The following is a 19,403-nucleotide window of genomic DNA, read 5'->3' as shown; positions in this document are numbered from 1 at the left end:
AAATGTGTCACACCTAACAAGGCTTGCTGCAAATTTAGCCTGTCAATATGTGTCAGGCCTCATTCATCAGCTATAACTCTTCATCTGAGCTGTCCTTCTACTTTCACATTTCACCACCGGGAGGCTTGACTGCTCCCTGAGCCTGCATAGTTCAGTCCCACCCTGAGGTTCCCTGCTTCAAGGTTCAAAGGCAATGACAAGCAGTGTCCTTGCTAAACCAAAGTGCAGCATGGGGAGACAGGGAAACGGAACGGGGGGTAGACACGTCGTAGCCAGCAGATTGTGAATCACACTGCGGAACTGGGTGGCATGTGATTGACATTATCTGATCTTTTGAGTCATTGAGAATGTTACACTCGCATGTGATTGTACGCTCTGTGGCAATATGCTGACATACAATAACACAGGATGTTTTCTGCAGCATTAATACTAAAACAACTTCAGAACTAAAAGTAAGAATACCACAATGTGTTGTAAATTTTCAGAAGCTGAAGGGTGTCTTAAATCACTTTGGTTTTTGAAATGTGCATTCAATATGTGTTTGCCCAATTTATGGAATGATACTTTAAGCATTACCAGCAATGCAGCTCCCTGTGAAATTATTTATACCGCTTGAACTTTTTAAAATTAAATTAAAACCACAGACTTCAATATATATTTTCAGTGACATTTTGAAAATATCTTTTTGGCCTTTTTTTCTTGTTAAACTGATGAGTATTTAGTATGCATTCAGCCCTATTATTCTGATACCCCTAAATAAAATTAACTTCAACCAATTCCCTCCTTGCTATGGATTTCAGCTTTGTATAGTTTATTCTCAGAATTAAGGACAATTGTTCAGTGACACCAAAAGCAAAGAACGTAACAAAGAAATCTGTTATTAAGAGGCGAAGGAGTTAAAATCCCTCTAAGATTATTAAACAGTATTATCAATTCTGAAAATGTTATTGAGCACACTCAAAACCCACCTCCTAATATTTTAGTTTGTGGTTGAATACATTTTCATGACAGTGAATGCTATTGTTATAGTCAGTAAAGTGGTAGCAGCTTTCAATGTTCCTGAAATAAAGATTTCCATTCAGTTTACATGACTGAATTCAAACTATGGTTTTGTATCTTTCTGTGTGAAGGACATCTAACTAATGCCTTTTACCTTCTCATTTCCAAGCTTCAAGCTAAGTATGAGCTACACAATATTGTTTTTTATTTTGATCTTTCAGATCGGCTCACGAGTAAGAATACAGTTTACATTTCTCTTTAAAATTGTGTAAAAAGGCAGGTGGCACACAGAAAAGTCCTGCACAGAAGCTGAAAGCAGTTTTATAATCCAGGTGTTCAAAACAAGCTGGTACTTGGATGTAAACATGCAGCTTCCTCATTGTCAGTTCTGACATCAATGGCATGCATTTGATCAACTGTTGTACAAATGTAGAAAGGGGGGAGGGTAGTTTTTATTTAATTATTTTCCTCTCCCTTTCTGTTCTGGATTTATGTTCCAGGTTTGAGATGGGATGCTTCTTCTGTAATTAGTTGGTATATCCTTCTCTTTTATTCTCTCCCCTTGTTTTATTTTTCATAGTGTTGTTGCCTTTTCATAGAATGCACCACATAATTGTAGGTGCATTGCACTGCCTGCCAGCCTTGAAGTTATAATGAGGTCTCTGTGAAGACAAGAGAGAATCACAGGCTATTTTATCCTATTTTCTGGATGGAAGGTTGTGGGGTAATGGCATGAAGGGGGGCTCTGTTTGTATTGAAACTGACAGAGGGAGGTAGCTTTGGAAGCATAAAGTAATGAGTCTTCTGAATATCCTATACCAGAATATCCTATATCCTATTTTAGCGATGACATTCATTTAGACAGAAAAATGGATATGAAGTAAATGCTGCCCACTCCCTTTTTGCTTCCCTCTTTCCTTCAAAACACCTGAAAGCAGGATATTGCCAGTTGTGAAGTCTACTGTTTTATAGTAATGCTGCTTACTGGACTGCATTAAACTGGATTTGTCTAAAAGACAGAAAAAGAAAAAAAGGCACAACAATCTAGAAATCCAAAATGTGTTCACATTGTTTATATCGTGATGTCAAAAGGCATCTCCTTCTACATTCATAGTACGTTTTGTTGACAGCGTGCTCTGTACTCACCAAACAATGTTATCATACCTGTCTGCTGTGAATCCTTCAGAGCTTTTACATGATATAGCACGTTTGTGTTTATTTTAGGGCCTGCCACATTTAATAGCTCCAAACCATCTGCCAGTTGTCTGACAGTGCGACAGTCATCAGACATGCTTCATTTCGTGACATACTGTAAATACCAGTTAATGGTCCTCTACTGCACTGGAGCATGTGTTGAAAAATTACCTCCATGCATAGTCGATCTCATTTTAACTGACCTTCAGGTTTTGACACAAACATGATGAATGGCCAATAGGTTAGATGTCAAATAGTTAAAAATGAACAGTATGGATTTAGCGGCATGTGATGAAGATGTTGCAAACTCATGCTATGATCTTTCTACACAGGGGGACGAAGGCCTGGCTGAAAACCCAGGGTTGCCTGTAAGTTCACACTGTTTCATTTGCATCTCATTACGCTGCTTTGTGTATGTAAGGTCATTCAGCACGACTTATGAGGTTGTAGTGGACACACGAAAGTATGATTTGAAATGGTTAGACAGAGCTTTGTAAACACCACAACACTTTGGCAGATCAGGAACTGGTTGTGGAGTTAAAACATCTGGACTACAGTGATGGGAAGTGAGGCGTCAGCTGAGGTGGCTCTGTGTCACATTACTGTTGCCTTGGAAGGGTTCAAACAAGGAGCAGATAGGAAAAGGGGCTCAGAAGGCCTTCTCACTCAGGCCAAAAAGGATAGGGATGAGCAGCCAGGCGGGAAGAGTTCAGCTCCAAAGCCCTTAGCGAGAGGTAGAGAGTGACAGGTAGTCACTGGCTGTTTCTTACATGGGTAAAATGTGCTCTCTCTGGGCTGGCGCCTGCTTCTGTATTTTTCACCCTTGTAATTAGACTGACTTGTGTTGTTACTCTGGTCATGTAAAATTTAACAGTTGACATAGTTCAATGAACATACACTGACATTGGATGTTCATACCCCTTGAACTTTTCCACATTCTGTCATATTACAACCATCAACTTCACTTTGCGTTAATAGGATTTAATGTGATACATAAACATAAGTAACTGCATATTTGTGAAGTGGAGTAAAGAAAAGGTAAATGATTTTCAAATATTTTTGCAAATAAAAGTCTGAGATTCAGGCATGCATTGTATCCACCTCTCCATTTTTAACTACCTTTGCCAGTTTTTATTGTAACATAATTTAGGCACAGTTCGGTTGAATTCAAAGTGTCTCTGAAAAACATTTTCAAGGTTTGTCAGTCAGCTTTAGTTCTGGACTGGTGAGAGCCTGAGCAGTTTTCCTGCTCGTTAGTTTTTAATATTTTGGGGGAAATTAGACAGTGTTGTTTAATATTGCTCTAAACATATTTCCCTCTATTTACTAATGATGTGACTTCTGAAGACAATTTGGGGGTATCAGGGAACTAAATGTGCATGCTGTCACACCTGCACACAGATTCTTATTTAAAACAAATTGGAAAATTCTTAGTTGCACCACTTTGTGTTGATCTGTAACATAAAATTCTAAGATGCATTGAAGTTTGTGGAAGTAATGTGACTTTTGTTTGAAATCTGAAATTACGAGGCAATACGGAAACTTTTGCAAGGCACTTGATATGTATCCCTATGTTCCCATCAACACTTTTAACAAATGTGTGGACACAGATGCAAAAAGTAAATGCTCTCAATAGATTCAGACCACAGAGTTGAAGGCTGCTGCAGATTAGAGGTGTTCTGTGGGTGGGTAGTTAATTATGTGCACATCATGAGGGGATCAGCCTGCCAGTTTAAATCAACACTGCAGGGATATATGAAAAAAACACAGTCCCTCTGCTGCTGACTTTCTCCTTTTATGTCGCCAAAATGCTTGCGATTTCCACAGACCTCTGCCATCATTCATTAGGTACACTCTCATGCTAATTTTATTTAACAAGCAAAGTAACAAGCATTCCCTGACAGGCTAATGCAGTTTTAGCTAACTTTCTCACATTACAGCAGTAAATGAGTTGGTGAGAATGCAGAAAATGTTGAAGGTAGGCTATTAAAATACAGACTTGCTGTTAGTGCAGTTGTATTGTATTGCTTGTTGTTGAGGTCAAACTGAGCGCATAATCTGACTAGAGGAGAATATAATGATTTATTGACATAACAACTGCTGAAAGACTAAGGCCTCTTTAATTTAAAGCATCATAGGTCACAGCTGTCTTTTTCTTCATAGATGAATCAGCAAAATCTTTTGTGTTGTCTGCCGTCTTGTGCTGTTTATTTCTTTCTCCCTCATTACTTTGCACAAGGCAACTACTTACATGAAGCGTTTTATAAGGGTGTACTTGGAAATTCAGCCGTGTGTGTGTGACTTTTGCCCACTGAAAGAATCAAGAATTGTCTAGCAGAAATTGGAAAGCGGACACATGAAGTTCATGGTCTTGTATTTACTCTGCAGCCTGGGGGGTTGATGACTCTGCATTCTCTCCCAAGCTCAAACCCAGCAAGGTGTGAAGAGAGACTGTTATAGACTTGGCTCTCTTCATATCATCCTGGTCAAGGAAAATGACCTCATTACCCTTTATGTTATTTTCATGTAATACAAGTCAATATTTGTATCTGAATAAAAGAAGTTTAATTGTTAATATTAACTTAAATTTTGGGCTAGAAATTACTGCCTCAAGGTTTTAAGCAGTGACTTGCAAAAATATTCATACCATTCAAACTTTTCCATGTTTGGAAAATGCCAAGATTTACACCATTTCATTGTAGCTCTGCTTGCATGTGCAGGGTTGCTGTTCCACATAAAGCTGTTCTTCTGCTCCAGTCTTTAGTCTTTTGTAACATCTGACAGATTTTCCTCTTGGATTTTCCTCAATTTAGCTCCATCTAATTTACCGTCAAATTTGACCATTTCCCTTGTTCTTACTCAAGAAAATCATCCCCTCAGCATAATGCTGCCACCAACATATTTCTCAATGAAGACGGTATATTTTGAATCATGCAAAGTGTTAGCTTCCCACCAGAATCAGAATTTTTTTTGCATGGAGGCAAAAAAGGTTTAACTTTGGTGTCTTCTGAAATAACATTTTGCTGAAATTTCAACATGAATTTGAACAGGGAATAGATGATCAACTAAAATGGGTCTGATGGTTTTCAGTTTTATAATATCCTGTTTTTTGTTGCCATTTTCAGAGGATAGAGTGAACAGTGTTTAATGCAATGTTCAAAATAGTGGATATTGTTCTACATCTAACCCAACTTTGAGTGTTGCTACATTTTCTTCCTCGACTGAGTTGTAATATCATTTTTTTCTAAAAACAAATTATTGTCAGGTGTTTCATTTAGGAATTTCAGAGTGAAAGGAATAACATTTGTATTTTGATTTTGGTGTAATACCTATTCATATTAAGTTTCTGAAAAGTATTAATTTCTTTCTTTACTTTAGTCCACTGTGTGCAAACCCACAGATTCAGTTGTTGTACGAACCACATACAATGGGTTCGCACACCACATACATTCCAATAGAAATTGTTAGGGTGCATCATTGTAACATGACAAGATGTGGAGAATATTTAGTGGTGTGAAAACTTTTACAATGCACTTTTTCTTAGTTGTTTTAAAATAGTTTTGAGCTCATACTTTTGTTTTCTTGTAAATAACAAGTTTTAATTTAACTCTTTCAGGGCCCTCGGGGAGAAAAAGGAGAAAAGGTAAAATCGAGATCCACACTTTAAAATAAATCATGCCAAAAAGTGATTGCTTTTCTTGCTGAACAAAGTTCTCCTGGCATGTTTTCTCTTCCAGCCATATACAACAATTAGGCTGGACAAGAAACTATTGAAGCACCATATGCACTCTCTTTAACAAGAACATAAACTCAGAATACACCTTGATTAGGTTGCTAATAGTTTTGTATCTGGATACTTTATAGAGTAGTAGAATGAAGCCCTGATCAACTGAGGCTGCAAATTGCCTATTAAGGAGATATTGGAGAAGTCACCTGAAGCTATTCAAGTATTGAAACTGCAACTTTACGTTCCCCTTCCTACCTATGCACTTCATTTTAACTTATCTAATTCTTTTGTTATCCGTTGAGCTAACTCGAATCTTAATGTTACAAATAAACTCCACTGGTCTGCTGACAACTTGTGCTGCAGACATCAGCTCGTGTCAGACTTCACGAGATGCAGAACAAAGTCTCTGTGGATTTCTAAATATAGCATCTAATTCTCTATAATACATGTCCTCCCCCTAGGGATCAGCTGGAGTGCCGGGTCAGCCAGGCAAAGAGGGCAAGAGGGTGAGTAAACAGCGACAGTTAACCAGTTGTGTGGCCTGACTTGATCTTGCAATGACTAGGAGGTGTTGGCCTGCAGGAACAGCCACTGAGTGACTGTTGTTGTCTGTGACCCTTCGTGGCAGTGAGCCTAAAACAACAGGGAAGAGTCCGTGAGGGCATGCTGTATGACAATTAATGAATGGGATCCATGGTCAAAGGGTCATGCACACACTCACAGTATGACTGGCAGCACACATGGTGACGTCCCAGTGGGTAGCATTAAGTTTCTAAAAGCTCGATTTGGAATAGACACAATGTCCGTGACTGATTCAATGGCTATATCATGTCATGTTTATTTATTTGTCACTTCTTAATGCAGTAAACGTGCTGGAGAATAAACGTGTCTGGATTGTAAATGATGTCGAAATGACAGTCACGGTGCCTCAAGTTCACGACTTAGTTTTGAGTTCCATTTAAGCTACAAAGACTTCAGACTTGGCTTGGAGTCTCTCTCTAAAGATTTACTACTCAGACTCAAATTCTGAGCCTTACGTCTTATAAACATTCTTTATCCAGTCTACAGCATGAAGATAAGTGCAGATGGTTTGAGTAAATACTTTCTTTTCTTGTCTCCTCTGAGTTAGATCATGGCAAAAATAAAAACTTGGTCATCATGGTTACACTCCACGCATTAAATACAGTTTAGGACGAAACCATTTGCCTCCCTGGTAACAACCACAAAGTTTGTTTCTGATTCCTTGCATTAAAAAAAATTGGATGTCTAAAATTATTTATGTCCTTCGCAATAATCAGTAGAAAATTTTCATTATCAAAGCAGCCATAAACCCTTCTTGTTGGTCAGCTTTTTGAATTTTTTCAATGGTATTTTGACCATTTTTTGGGGGGTTATATGAGCACCAAGTCTTCACCCAAATTTTTGTTTAGTACTTTGACTGGGCCACTCCAAAACTCTGATATCATTTCTTGTGAAAATAAAATGTTGGTTAAATTAAAGGATTAGTTTGAATATAAATGAATACTTTTTAGCTTAACTGTGTGGCATCTCTGCAATCATCCTGGATCATTTGTGTCAGTAAAAGACTTTAATGGTTGCTTCGAAGTTTATCTGTTTTATTTAATGATGCCATCAAGCAAGTATTCACAGTGAGTCTGAGCTCTTACAGAAATGCACCCATTATCCTGTTAAAGGTTACTTTTGATTTATTTCCCAGGGACTTCCAAGGACTCTGGGTTGTTATTGGCTTATAACAATCTCTTTATATATTTTGTAGCATCGTAATTTTGACCACAAATCATGCCTTTAATAACTTTCGGGCATTTTGAAAATACCTCTGCAAGTTTGTGAAACAGACATTATTATAAATTAATCAAATTTGAACAAGGTAGTTGATTATCTATTCAGAGGGATTTAATATTAATAGAGTGACCATAAAATTATGGTGGCATTTAGATTATTTTGTTTGACCGAACAGTAGACAAGAATTTGGGGATGTGGTGGAAAATGTCTTTCTAAAATAATAAAAAATGAGCTCTGTAGTTTTGGTTGTCCTACATAATATGGTTATAAAACAAAAGAAAATATTGCTGCAAAATATAAAATCCACATGAGAGCTTTAGAGCAACCACAAGTAGGTCAGGGAGATATTATTTTTATATTAAGCAAATGTAAAATGAAATTTATAAATTTGATGGTAGCCGGCTCAAAGCATGTCGATACGTGTTTGTCATAAATTTTACCCTTCTTAATCAGAAAATGTCTCTTAACATTGTGTTGAATGATCAGCTATGTTTTTTTTTTCCTCAATGGATCATTTCACTGAATGAAGTTACTGAATCTGTTGCAGCTGAAGTTATTCCCATTGAAAATAAGTGAGCGCAGATGTTTTGATACTATTGTCTCCACATCATTAGTCATATTGCTTTTTAACACATAACCCTGCCTGAGAAGAGGCTGGGATATACAGAAACTGAGCTTTAGCGGCTGGATGCTCTGAAATACATCTTGATGATGAAATTCAAAACATTACTGCATGAAAAGAGTCAGAATGCTACTCTTACTAATGTTGTATCCTCTTTGTTTCCCTTTTTATTTTACCACACATATTTCTTTGAAGAGTTTATAGGTAAATAGCTACAAGGAACTTAAGAGGCAATTGTAGGTTTTGTTCTGTTGTTGCTGCTGAAGACACAGTTCTGATCTATTAATACCTCATCTTTAATGGTTGGTTGACTTTGTGGTGACTGTTGATGCACTAAGGTTTCTGCTTATTCTTGGCTCCAAGGGTCACATGGAGTCCAGATTGTTGACCACTGTGTGTTTCTGCAGTATGACAACCTATTTTAGGAAGGTGGAAGCATGTATTATTATCAGACCCTCTCACCCAATTAGCAATTCTTGGCCATGCCTGCATCTTATTGGTTTTACAAAGAGCTACAGCTGCTATACAACTGATGCAGAAAGACTTGATGCAGAAGGACTGCTCTATATCCTTCATGGAATAGCCGGGAGTGAAAAGCTTTCACAAAGTCTTAGATTCAAGCCTGACCATCTCTCAAACTGTCCGCTTTAATTTATTGTTGAGCAAAATACGACCACTCTAAGCCATCTAGATTTACTTCAAGGAGATGTGGAGGACATGGTAGTGGGGAGAAGAGGAATGATGCCATTTTCTCAGATCCTTCTCCAAAGCTTAAAGCAACATATGCAACAGAGAATATCAAGGGTAATCACCCAAACCCATTTGCAACCCTGTAACTAATATCCTCAGAATCTTGATCTTGTCTTATTACCTTGATCGATGTCTGGTCAAGTTTGTCAGGGTGACAACCATGACAAGTAATTAATGGGAATGTGTTTCCACGTTGCACATTTCCATTAGTGATAATGTGAATGTGCTTGGTTCTGTCGAATCTGGGCGGCATTGACACAGAATGGTAGGCCAAGAGTAGGACTCTGGGATTCAGAGGCCCATTGTAGCCAATCAAAAGGGAAGACGGGGATCGTTGGTAAAAATGATATGTCCCCTGCGCTGTCTATGTTGAGTAAAATATTCATCACACTCAGTAATGATGTCCTAAGCTCAGTGCTGTCATTGTACGCTGGCTCTGCTCCATACTGATGGTGGAGGTGAAAGACAAGCATGCTAAACAGTTTTTGTTTAGTCACTTGGAAAGCCAAGTATTAGGTATGCTCATTCAGGGTGAATGGCAGAGAAGTGCCTGTCTGCATCACAACAGTGTGAGCATATTAAAGTTCTGTACACATACAAAAGTAATGTGCATTTTGTGCCAGGGAGCATTACAAAAGTGACAAATTACATAATTTTATTCGCTCAAAATAGGACTGAAAACCTACACAGTGCACACAGTGCTTCCTTAATGCTGAAGTACATGCGAACACCTCTACGGGCTTGGCTTATTCATGTTGTGCCAAGACTTCCCAGCATACACTGCTTCTGTAGCTGGCATAAAGCAGTGAGTGGGTTCAGTACAGTCACTGGGATCATACCTAAGAACGTTAGCAGGTTCCTTCTGCATTATGAATCACTTTGGAAATTCCCATTACCAGCAAATTTATTGGAACTTTAAACCATATTTAATGTAACATTGATCTTTATTTGTTGGGTTTTAGTAAGCTGCAATAATGTTCCAATAATAGTTTACCTAAAGCATTCAAAATAGTATCCTATTTCTCTAAAGGACCTTCTGACCTATGGCTTAAGAAGTCAGCTAATTTACATCTCTCTAAGCTGAGGTTCATTGCAATGTTCCCCTTTTGAATATTTTAATGACAAAACAAACACGAAAAGTCATTCTGTCCTTTCACAAACTAGGTGCTTTGCTTTAAAATGAGTAGGGTGTAATTGAATGATTAGTGTTATAGCAGCAGACTATGCTCAATTCAGATTTTTCAAAGAGACGAGGCACATCTAACCAGGTCACATCACACCAGCTGGCAGGAAGGCTGAGCAAAAGCCATAGCTTCTCTATTAATGCTGTTTCACTGATTGTCAAAGAGTACACTGAGACTTAAGGCTGTTCGAACAAAAACCCAGATTTGTTCAATCAAATCTATAAATTACCAAATTCTTATAATTTTACTTGTTTTAAAATGGATTTCATTTAATTCCTATCCTAATTCAGACATATTTTAAATCAAAATGGCTAAAAATAATATGTGGTGTTGGTGTATGATAACTTTTTCTGTCATTCTCTATTCAAAAATGATTTCATATTTTGAGAATCACTTAATTATGTGTTAAAACCCAAGAACTGGCTGAACTTGCAGAGCGTTAACATGAATGAAAGCCCGAAACCCCTCACTAAATGGCCTCATCTTTGTCAAGGTTCCATAGAATTATGCTTTGGACAATATACACAATTTACAGATGAGCTGCATTATTAAACTGCGGGCTAGAGACAATAAAAAAAAATAGACATATAGGAAGGAGCTTCTGTTCTGCTTCATCATTAATTTGAAGATATAATTCTTCAAATTAATGATGAAGCTATTCCTTTTCCTTTTCATATATTTATTCCCTAATTTAGTCAGATTTAACTAACCTTTTTTTTTTGTTTGCTTCATTTTTAAGGAACATACAGCTTAACACAGTTGGTAAACAAGTAGCTGGGTTTTTGGCTAGTGGCTGCTCAGTAAGAACCACTTTTGTCTGCAAGGTTATGAGGTGTGTTCAGTCTTCTGTGAATAATTCACATTCTTTGCTGCAGAGTTTTTATTGAGTAAGTCGTGACATTTTCCATTATTACGACGGTCCAATTGTTTCTGACTATCTCGTGTTTGTTTCACAGAATAATAAAGGTTAAAAGGCCTAGAATATGTTGCTTGCTAGGTAATACAAAACAAAGAGGAAGAAGCCACTAAAGGTCAGCTGAACTGTGGGAGGAAACATTTCCTACAAAAATGTGCCACATCAATGATAGTAATGAAAGAATCCCACCAGATTATTGATGGTTATTGGAGAAACATTACAGAGTGGGACTGTGAGAAATAACAGGCTTTTGATTTTACTAACAGGTGATTTATCCTGTGCGGAATCAGTTCTCCTTTTCTGTCTTCCTGCATTAGAGCCACTATGACTACTAATTATAGTGTCCAACACAGCAATTACTCACTTCCAAGTCACTATGTGCTTTCATGTCTATTGTTCCCTTTGAAATTATATATGACTAAATGTGACAAGGATTTTTAAGGCAATGCTTCTTTTTCACAGAGATATGGTGGCAGTGAGTACAAACATTGCACTGAAAGAGAAATACATGTGAATTTAACATAGCCTCATGTCAGAGCCAATCCAAGGTTGTATGGGGCTCTAAGCAGAATTTCATTTCGGGGCCCACTTCCAGTTAAGCATTTATTATATGCTCAGAGTCAAGGAAGATGGGCAAAATTCATTGTTTTGTCCACATTCATCAAGACAAAATAGGAGTTTAACCTTTAGAGGATGGAGGAAATGCATTTATTCAAATCTGTGGTAAAATATTCTGGAAATACATTTTAAACATTTTTCAGCATTGTCTCTATTGAAAAAAGGGAAAATACCTTGTGGTGTAAGAGTTGTTATCACTCAACTTCTGTGGGGGTTCCATTCAACAAGTAGTTTTGTTAAACCCATCTTGCATAAATTCAAGTGCTCTGAGGCCCTTAAGCCAGCAGGAGGTATTAAACAGTCAGAGAATATGCTCTTAACTTCATGTCGTCTTACTGGTTACCTCAGCACAAATGCTTCAGTAAATCTAGTAATCTAGACCAGTCAAACAAAAAGGTGGTTTAAAGATACTTATTTCAGTCAGTTTTAATATAAAACAACTGTCTATTTCCGAACTTCACTTGTAGTCAATAGACATACATGTGTTGCTACTGTTTTAAAATGATTCCCTAGAAATATTCCACATTAATTTACATCACAAACAGTTGATCTGAAACACTTTGTTATTCCCTTGTGTATAAAAAATCTTAGAATTTGAGTAATGTCAACAGCAGCTGTTGAGGCTTTTGAAGCTGCATCGATTTGATCTGTCAAAACAGTAGGGAAGATAGCCTGTCTCATGCCTGCTTGGTGAATGGACTGGTCTACTTCTTGACAGAAGAGAGAGGTAATTTCCATCTTCTGGAGGAAATTGGGATGTTTATATTTTTCATGTGTGCTCTGAAGAGAATGACAGAGACAGCTTTCTGTATGTCCTAACCTCAGCTCTGGTTTCCACCCCCGACCCCGAATTCACGACTTTCACTCTTTTAATGAGAGATTTCAAAAGTCGTTTGCCCTGTAGATTCAAATTAAAGTAAGTGTGGACTCCAAAGCTCTACGTCTTTGTAACTTTAGAAATGTATTTTTCTTTTGTGTCAAACAAAAGAAAATGAAAGTTTAACTTGGCACCATTATCGTATCTGTGCTTTCCTAGTTAGCTTTCTGTGGTTTCTCTGTGGTCAAGGCATTAGTGTCAATAACATTCATCTACCCCAAACCTAATGCTACGTATCCTCATTGTACAGTTAATACATGTTGTCATTTAACCTAATTTGAAAAAGTATGCCACTCTACAAATCACATGCATGCTCTGACTATAATGTAGATGCCTCTCCTCTGCAGGACGGAGCAAATGCTTTGAGATAATTGAGGCAGCACAGTATGGATGACATTCATATCATATCTAATGCACTTGACTGAGATTAATTTCGATGATCTACGCATCTGTGGAGACGAGCGAGGGCTTTGGCAGTGATGGGGTGGGAGTAATGGCTGTAGTCCGGGAGCAATGGAACATTTGGCAGCGACTTCTTACTCTATAGGTGGAAGTAGATCTGAATCGTCGCTGTTGCAGGCTGTTGACCTCTATCAGAGCACCTGCGGTGCAAGATTATTAAGTAACGAGTCCCTGGCGAGAATACCAGCCTTCCTGCCAGAAGTTCGCCATGGGAGGCTGCTGTTGATTTTGGTGATACAGTAAATGCATAAAATAACAGCACCTTGATTGGAGGCAGATTCAGTTTTTTTTTCCCTACTTGTCTAATTAAGAATGTTGTGTAATGATGATCTACATGTCTTTTTTTATGCTTAGACTTTATAAACACAAGAAGGTAAACTAGGATTCACATTTACAATAAAAATAACACTTTTATGTCATATTACATACAAATCAAATGCACTCACACAAATATTACCACATTATTGGTTTTATTCATCAGGTAGAGCTTTCAAATTGTTACTGCAACAACTGCTATTATGTGTGTGGAATAACCAAGAAATTTGTTTTTATTTTTCTTTGGTGAGGAGGACCCTACTATTCTTAGTAGTTTTTTTTTTTTTTTAATGCAGCCACAAAAGAAGGTGTTGGAGCATAGCTTCTTCAAGGTCAACAAACAACATTTCAATTAGCTTTGAGTCTAATTGAAACTTCATTTTGCTTTAATTCACCATGAAGAGGTGAACTTGGGTCACTTATCTTCTGCCGTACCTAAATTCACCTCAGCTTAAAGCAGCAAACTGCAAAACATTGTCTTCCAGGGGCAAAGTTGCCCCAAATCAACACACGACCACTACAATGTTTGACTCTTGGTATGAAGGTGAGATGAATATTGGTGAAGAAAATCTTTGTGTTCTCTTTAGTCAGCAGTGTTTTTAACCTGGGAAATTTCACATGGGTATCACTTTTGCCCGGTCAAATATAATAGATAACAGATACATAGGGTTAGCGTTAGATGGATGGATGGACGGACTGATTGATGGATCAATCAATCTTAATTCTGGCAGTAACCCAGCTGGGAGTTGACAATGACAACAAACCAAAAATAAATGTCAATTACAGTTCATTTATAATTTAAAAAGTTTTTTCTGTGGCTTATAATGATTTTTTTTTATACAAAACAGTTAGCTGTGGCAAAAATGCACAAACTGAAACATCTGTAAGAGGGCAAAACCTTTTCGCAGCACTATGCTTTACTCTTATTTTTCTATAGAAATAAGTGTGTAACAGCCCATTACTATACAAACAGAGTGCTATTTAAAGCAGTGTTTAAAGGCAGTTGCATGATGTAGATGTGTAGTTACAGTTTTGGCCTGACCTGCAGAAGCTCAATGACAGAGAAACACAGAGAGAAGAATTTACAGGTCAGCAGGGCTCACAGCTGAGACTTTATGGCAGAATTTTACACCCTTTGTGATTTTACAAGCAGGCAGAGGACTCATTAACCCTTTGCAGAACAAAGTAGAATAGGTTATTCTCCTCCTTTCTACACACATTCACATTGAGAAAAATCAGAGAGGCATGCTTTTGACACCTGTATTACACTAGAAGGTAACACGTTTGCCCAGAGCACAAGGCAATTAATCTTGTCAATGTCAAGTGCATTGGGAGTGAGGATGAAACAAAGATTTGACCTGATTGGCTATGAAAAGGTCTCTCATTTGGGCCCTGTTGGGAGAGCAGAGGGTTACAGGGGAAAGCGTTTGGCACATGCAAGGACAGATGCACAAAGCTTTGATTTATCTGTCTGACTCTCGTCCCTCCCAGTGAGACACAAATTTGCTACATCTATGAGTGTCCAGAATAAACATGCATTAATTGGCCAATTAATTACAGGGATGAATACAGAAGGCAAGACTTTAATAGGGCCACTTTGATCGCACCTTGGTCTGTGGCCCTTCTAAATTCATGTGTATTTATATTTGTGTGTGAGACTAAGTTGATGTGTGTTAGTTTTGGTGTGAAAAACTGATGCTCAATGAGGGGTAATGTAGGTCAACATACCCTTTGAGTATTACATAGACCCGCTGTAGCTAGCCCAGACACACCCTCTCACTCACACATCTACAGTCATTTTTTATGAGATAATTTTACCACATCAAGCAATGTATGGATTTGTCAGAATCCCATGTCAAACATGATAGGTTGAACGAAACTGATTTTGAAATGTGCTCATATGTAAGAAATGACCAAAGAACTAAGTTACCCCAAGCTGTTGGAAAATCCACAAATAATACTCAAGAAGTAGTTATATATTTAACTACATAGTCTAACTACTTAGTCTAATAGTTAACTGTTTAGTCTAATTAACTTCTGCACCTTACTTTCTTTAAGTAAGTGGGATGTAAGTAATATGCATGTATAATAACTCATAAGTAAAATGGAATAGATAAGTAGGTAGGAAAGCTGGGGTGTAGATCCAACCCAGCTTGAGCCCATAGACATTGTGTCCCGACCCAATCCGACCAGACTGATTCATTTTAACTAGAGGCATGAGTCCAAAATAAACCCGACATATTATTTTAATTAAGATTTTACTGCTTTTGTTCTTAGTCCATTTTGTCGCTTGTTATAACCACAGGGTGAGTCAAGTGCAAATCATCTGGGATGTGAGATTGATAGGAGCAGAGCAGGGCGGGACCGCTTGCATATTTATTGTCCAGTGTGCTGTGCTTAGTCTAATTAACTTCTGCACCTTACTTTCTTTCTTTCCTCAACAGGGTAAGCTGCCTACTCCCGCCTACTTTGTAGGTAGATTAATACAACTTTATATCATGCATTCTTGTCCAATTTTCTCTGTGCAGGATGGATTACAGGCTTATTAAATATGACACAGAAGCCTGACTTGAGCCCACATCAAGCAAATAATGTTAAAAAGCATTAAATAACATTGGGCTCAACCCGGCCCAATTTTGGGTCATACCTTTATAGTCTAAGCCTAAAGTAGGTAAAACTTAAATTGGTAGTACATGAGTAAGTAATGTATAATTAGGTAAATAAGCATACATGGAAGGAAGGAAGGAAGGAGTTGAGGAAGAAAGGAAAGAAAGAAGGAAATAAGGAAGCAACTGAGGGAGGGAGAGAAAGTAAGAAAAGAAGGAATGATTATGGTGAGAAAATAATAGAATCATAAATAGCTGAAGAAGTGCGTAATACCAAGCAATAAAAAAGGGAGCAAGTCCTTAAACAATAACTAATAGAATGCTTCTACATAAAATGCAGAATATAATTAACAACTTATCCATAAGTGTCTGGGAACCCTACATGTTTTATGTTTACCAGTTTTTTCGAAACAGCTTTAAAGCTACCAAGGTCAGATCTACAGAGAGTCATGTGTCAAACACGGTCTGCTAAGCAAAACTGATTTAATGAAATATGTCAACATGTAGGAGGTGACTCTGTACAATTTTACTCATTCAAACTGTAGAACCTCAATGGCTTCAAGCTGTTAGGAAAGCACAAGCAATAATTCCAGTCACTCTAAAGAGAATCCATGGTTTTAAAATGCGAATACCTTCAAACAGACATTTTTGATCCTTGATGCTTTGATTGAAGATAACCCCAAGTAAGCTCAGTCTATGTCAGTCGTTTTCCCCCCAAGTTGGTCAAGGGAGAGAGGAAGACACGAAAAGCCGAATGTTGCATGGAAATAGGAAGCTGGATGTGGGGGAGAAGTAGCCCTGAACGCTGCAGAGCACAGAGGCGTGGTAGTGGGAGGCTGCATCACATACAGCCCTGTTACAGCCTGCCATCCATATTCTGATTTTTCACACTGTCATCCTGCTCTGCAACCGATTTAAATACATCCATCTGTGTCCACTTTAATGGAATGTAAGGGAGCAGTGCCGTGGTGTGGCCTGATATCATACATATGGTACTGTATGGGACCTTTTTGTAATCTGTTTTGCTTGGTTATATGAAGCGTGACACTTGCTGTGGACCACAGAATACATAGAGTGAGCACCCTGTGGATCCCTGACCTTAAATATTTGGTTTGCAATATGAATCAGGGTTTATTCAAAGAGCATTTTCTCTTCAGTTGTTAGCTATTGTGGACATAAAACACTCTGTATCTGTAAACACAGGATGGGAGCAATCTGGTGTGTATGAATAGTATGGCCAAAAGTCCAGATGAGACTGTAAAACTGTGAAACAGCCAAGACTAATAACAGCATCCGTTTGGGAATGTGAACATTGAAAAAGCACCGCTGACCCAATAAGGAGTCCATGCAATAGGCACCCTGCTTGCACCTAAACACTATGAAACGCTGTGCAGACATTCAGCTGATGAGTGGATATTGAGCTCATAGTTAAATATAGATTTATCATCACTTCCTCGCCACATAAAGATGCAAATTCATACAGTAAAGCAGCCTTCTTTCCACTCCTTAGGAGACGTTAAAGTCAATGAGCTCTTAAAACTCATGGCTGAGGATGTGGTAGAAACGTGGCTGTTGTAAAGAGCTGTATTCAGGCTCCCTTAGGACCTGTGTGGCTCAGTTTCTATAGACATCTACTGTCTGCGCTTCCTGTGTTTGCCTTTGGCTCCAGTGTTTGCACACTGTGTACTAGTTATTAGCAGGAGGTTTGCTGAAAATGCTCTGTAATGATTATTTTAACCAGCACTATGCTGCATTCTGTCGCTGTTTACCCTTGCACTATCACCTCTGTCCCCTTCTATTGTGAGATGGCTGAAAAGACATGTAATGCTGAATGGGAATTATTTTCTCACTTTCATACAGCTTCTTGTTTTGTGTTTGTTTCCTTCTTCTTATCTTTGAAGGCCCTCAAAAAAAATCTCCTTTACAGTATTCAGCCTTTAATTGCCAGACTGCCTAATTAGGGATGTTACCCAACACACATCATACATTCATGCATTGAGGACATCCATCCTCTCTCAAAGAGAGCCTACAGTCTCATCACTGCCTTTATACCCTCCCATGCACAAGATTTGTGATGAAACCAGTTTGCCATCTAGTGGCTCTTGTGCAAATAACTATTTTGTTGTACAGGGTCCGTGATTGAGTCTCTGTGAGGGGGAGCCTTCATGGAAAGCTTCAGCCAAGGAACTATAGGTGCAATCTTGGCCAGCTGAGCTGTGTCTTAAGTCGGCTGCAGTGTCAGGCATCTCTTTATACTTCCTTGAATATTTAGATGGCTGGGAGTTAAAGAGCACATTGTGTGCCAGTCAGAATGGTGAAAAATGCTAAGCTGCATTTGAGACCCTGCCAGGCAGCTGTCGGCTTTGCCGTTCTCTTCCTGCCCCAGCCGCTCCTCTTAACCCTCAGTAAACAACTGGAACAAATCCTATTTTATTGCGGCTTTTACCAAGTGTGAGGGATCTCTGCAAGCTCCAGTGCCCAGGCTTTTTCTAAGATTGTGCAGTGTCCTAAGATGGCATTTAGGGAGCATACTCAGAAGTGGGAAATTTGTACTCTCTGCCCCTAATTGTATCTTTAATAACAAACAGGTGCAGTCGTGCTCCGTGTAGTGCATTTTGTGCCTTTTCAAGCAAGTGGTATGATCTATATTTACCCCAGAAGCACTGATAGCAAATTATAAAAAATGGCTTTGGTGAAGATTTTGACAATACACACTATGCTGGGTTGTGTAAACTTAGTTCTTTCGCTAACTGATTGTTAATGTATTATTAATGCATAGACTGATTACTATGTACACAGTCTGCTGGGTTATTATTTAACCCAAATGGTTGGTCTGTTATTATGGAACCGATGCTGGGTACATTCAAGCATGAGCCAAAAAAGATTGTATCCAGCACAACTTATTCTTTTTAACAGTCAGTTTAATACACAGGATGTATTTAAACAACCTATGTTTAAATACACAATCAACTAGTCAGATGTCAGTGAACACCTTGTACAAGAAGAAATAGAAAATAGTAACATATTAAAGTTATGCTGAAAGGTCATCTTAATTTCAGGGATTTGCGTGTCTTGAGTTTGCACTAAACAATGAGTTTACTTGTCATAACAATAGCCTTTTTCTTGCTACATTCTGGATTGGGTTGTTTAAACTGTAGAAAATTTGAACTTTAAATGTTTAAATAGAGATATATTTTTTTCTTTCCAAAAATGCTAACTGATGCTAATACTTGTTTGAGTTTCAATCATTGCTCCAGATCTGGCTCTGATGAACAGTTTTTTGTTGTTGTTGTTTTGTTTTGTTTTTTTCATTTTTTTTTTCATTTTTTT

The 19,403-nt window shown here is 38.1% G+C and overlaps 1 protein-coding gene across 2 annotated transcripts in view; it reads left to right on the top strand.

The window, feature by feature from the left end:
• The window catches only part of LOC129359575 (collagen alpha-1(XIX) chain-like), a 122,522-nt gene that overhangs the window by 36,379 nt on the left and 66,740 nt on the right, over positions 1-19,403 (top strand). For both annotated transcript variants that reach the window (XM_055029287.1, XM_055029288.1), the window contains exons 11-13: positions 2,526-2,561; positions 5,810-5,836; positions 6,382-6,426. In XM_055029287.1, coding sequence (XP_054885262.1) covers positions 2,526-2,561; positions 5,810-5,836; positions 6,382-6,426 — 108 coding nt within the window. The remainder of the gene's footprint in view (positions 1-2,525; positions 2,562-5,809; positions 5,837-6,381; positions 6,427-19,403) is intronic.

The sequence above is a fragment of the Poeciliopsis prolifica genome, unplaced genomic scaffold, assembly GCF_027474105.1.
Source record: "Poeciliopsis prolifica strain line A6 unplaced genomic scaffold, Auburn_PproV2 SCAFFOLD005, whole genome shotgun sequence".
Taxonomy (NCBI): domain Eukaryota; kingdom Metazoa; phylum Chordata; class Actinopteri; order Cyprinodontiformes; family Poeciliidae; genus Poeciliopsis; species Poeciliopsis prolifica.
The sequence above is the reverse complement of the archived record's forward strand: the minus strand, read 5'-3'. Positions and strand labels throughout refer to the sequence as shown.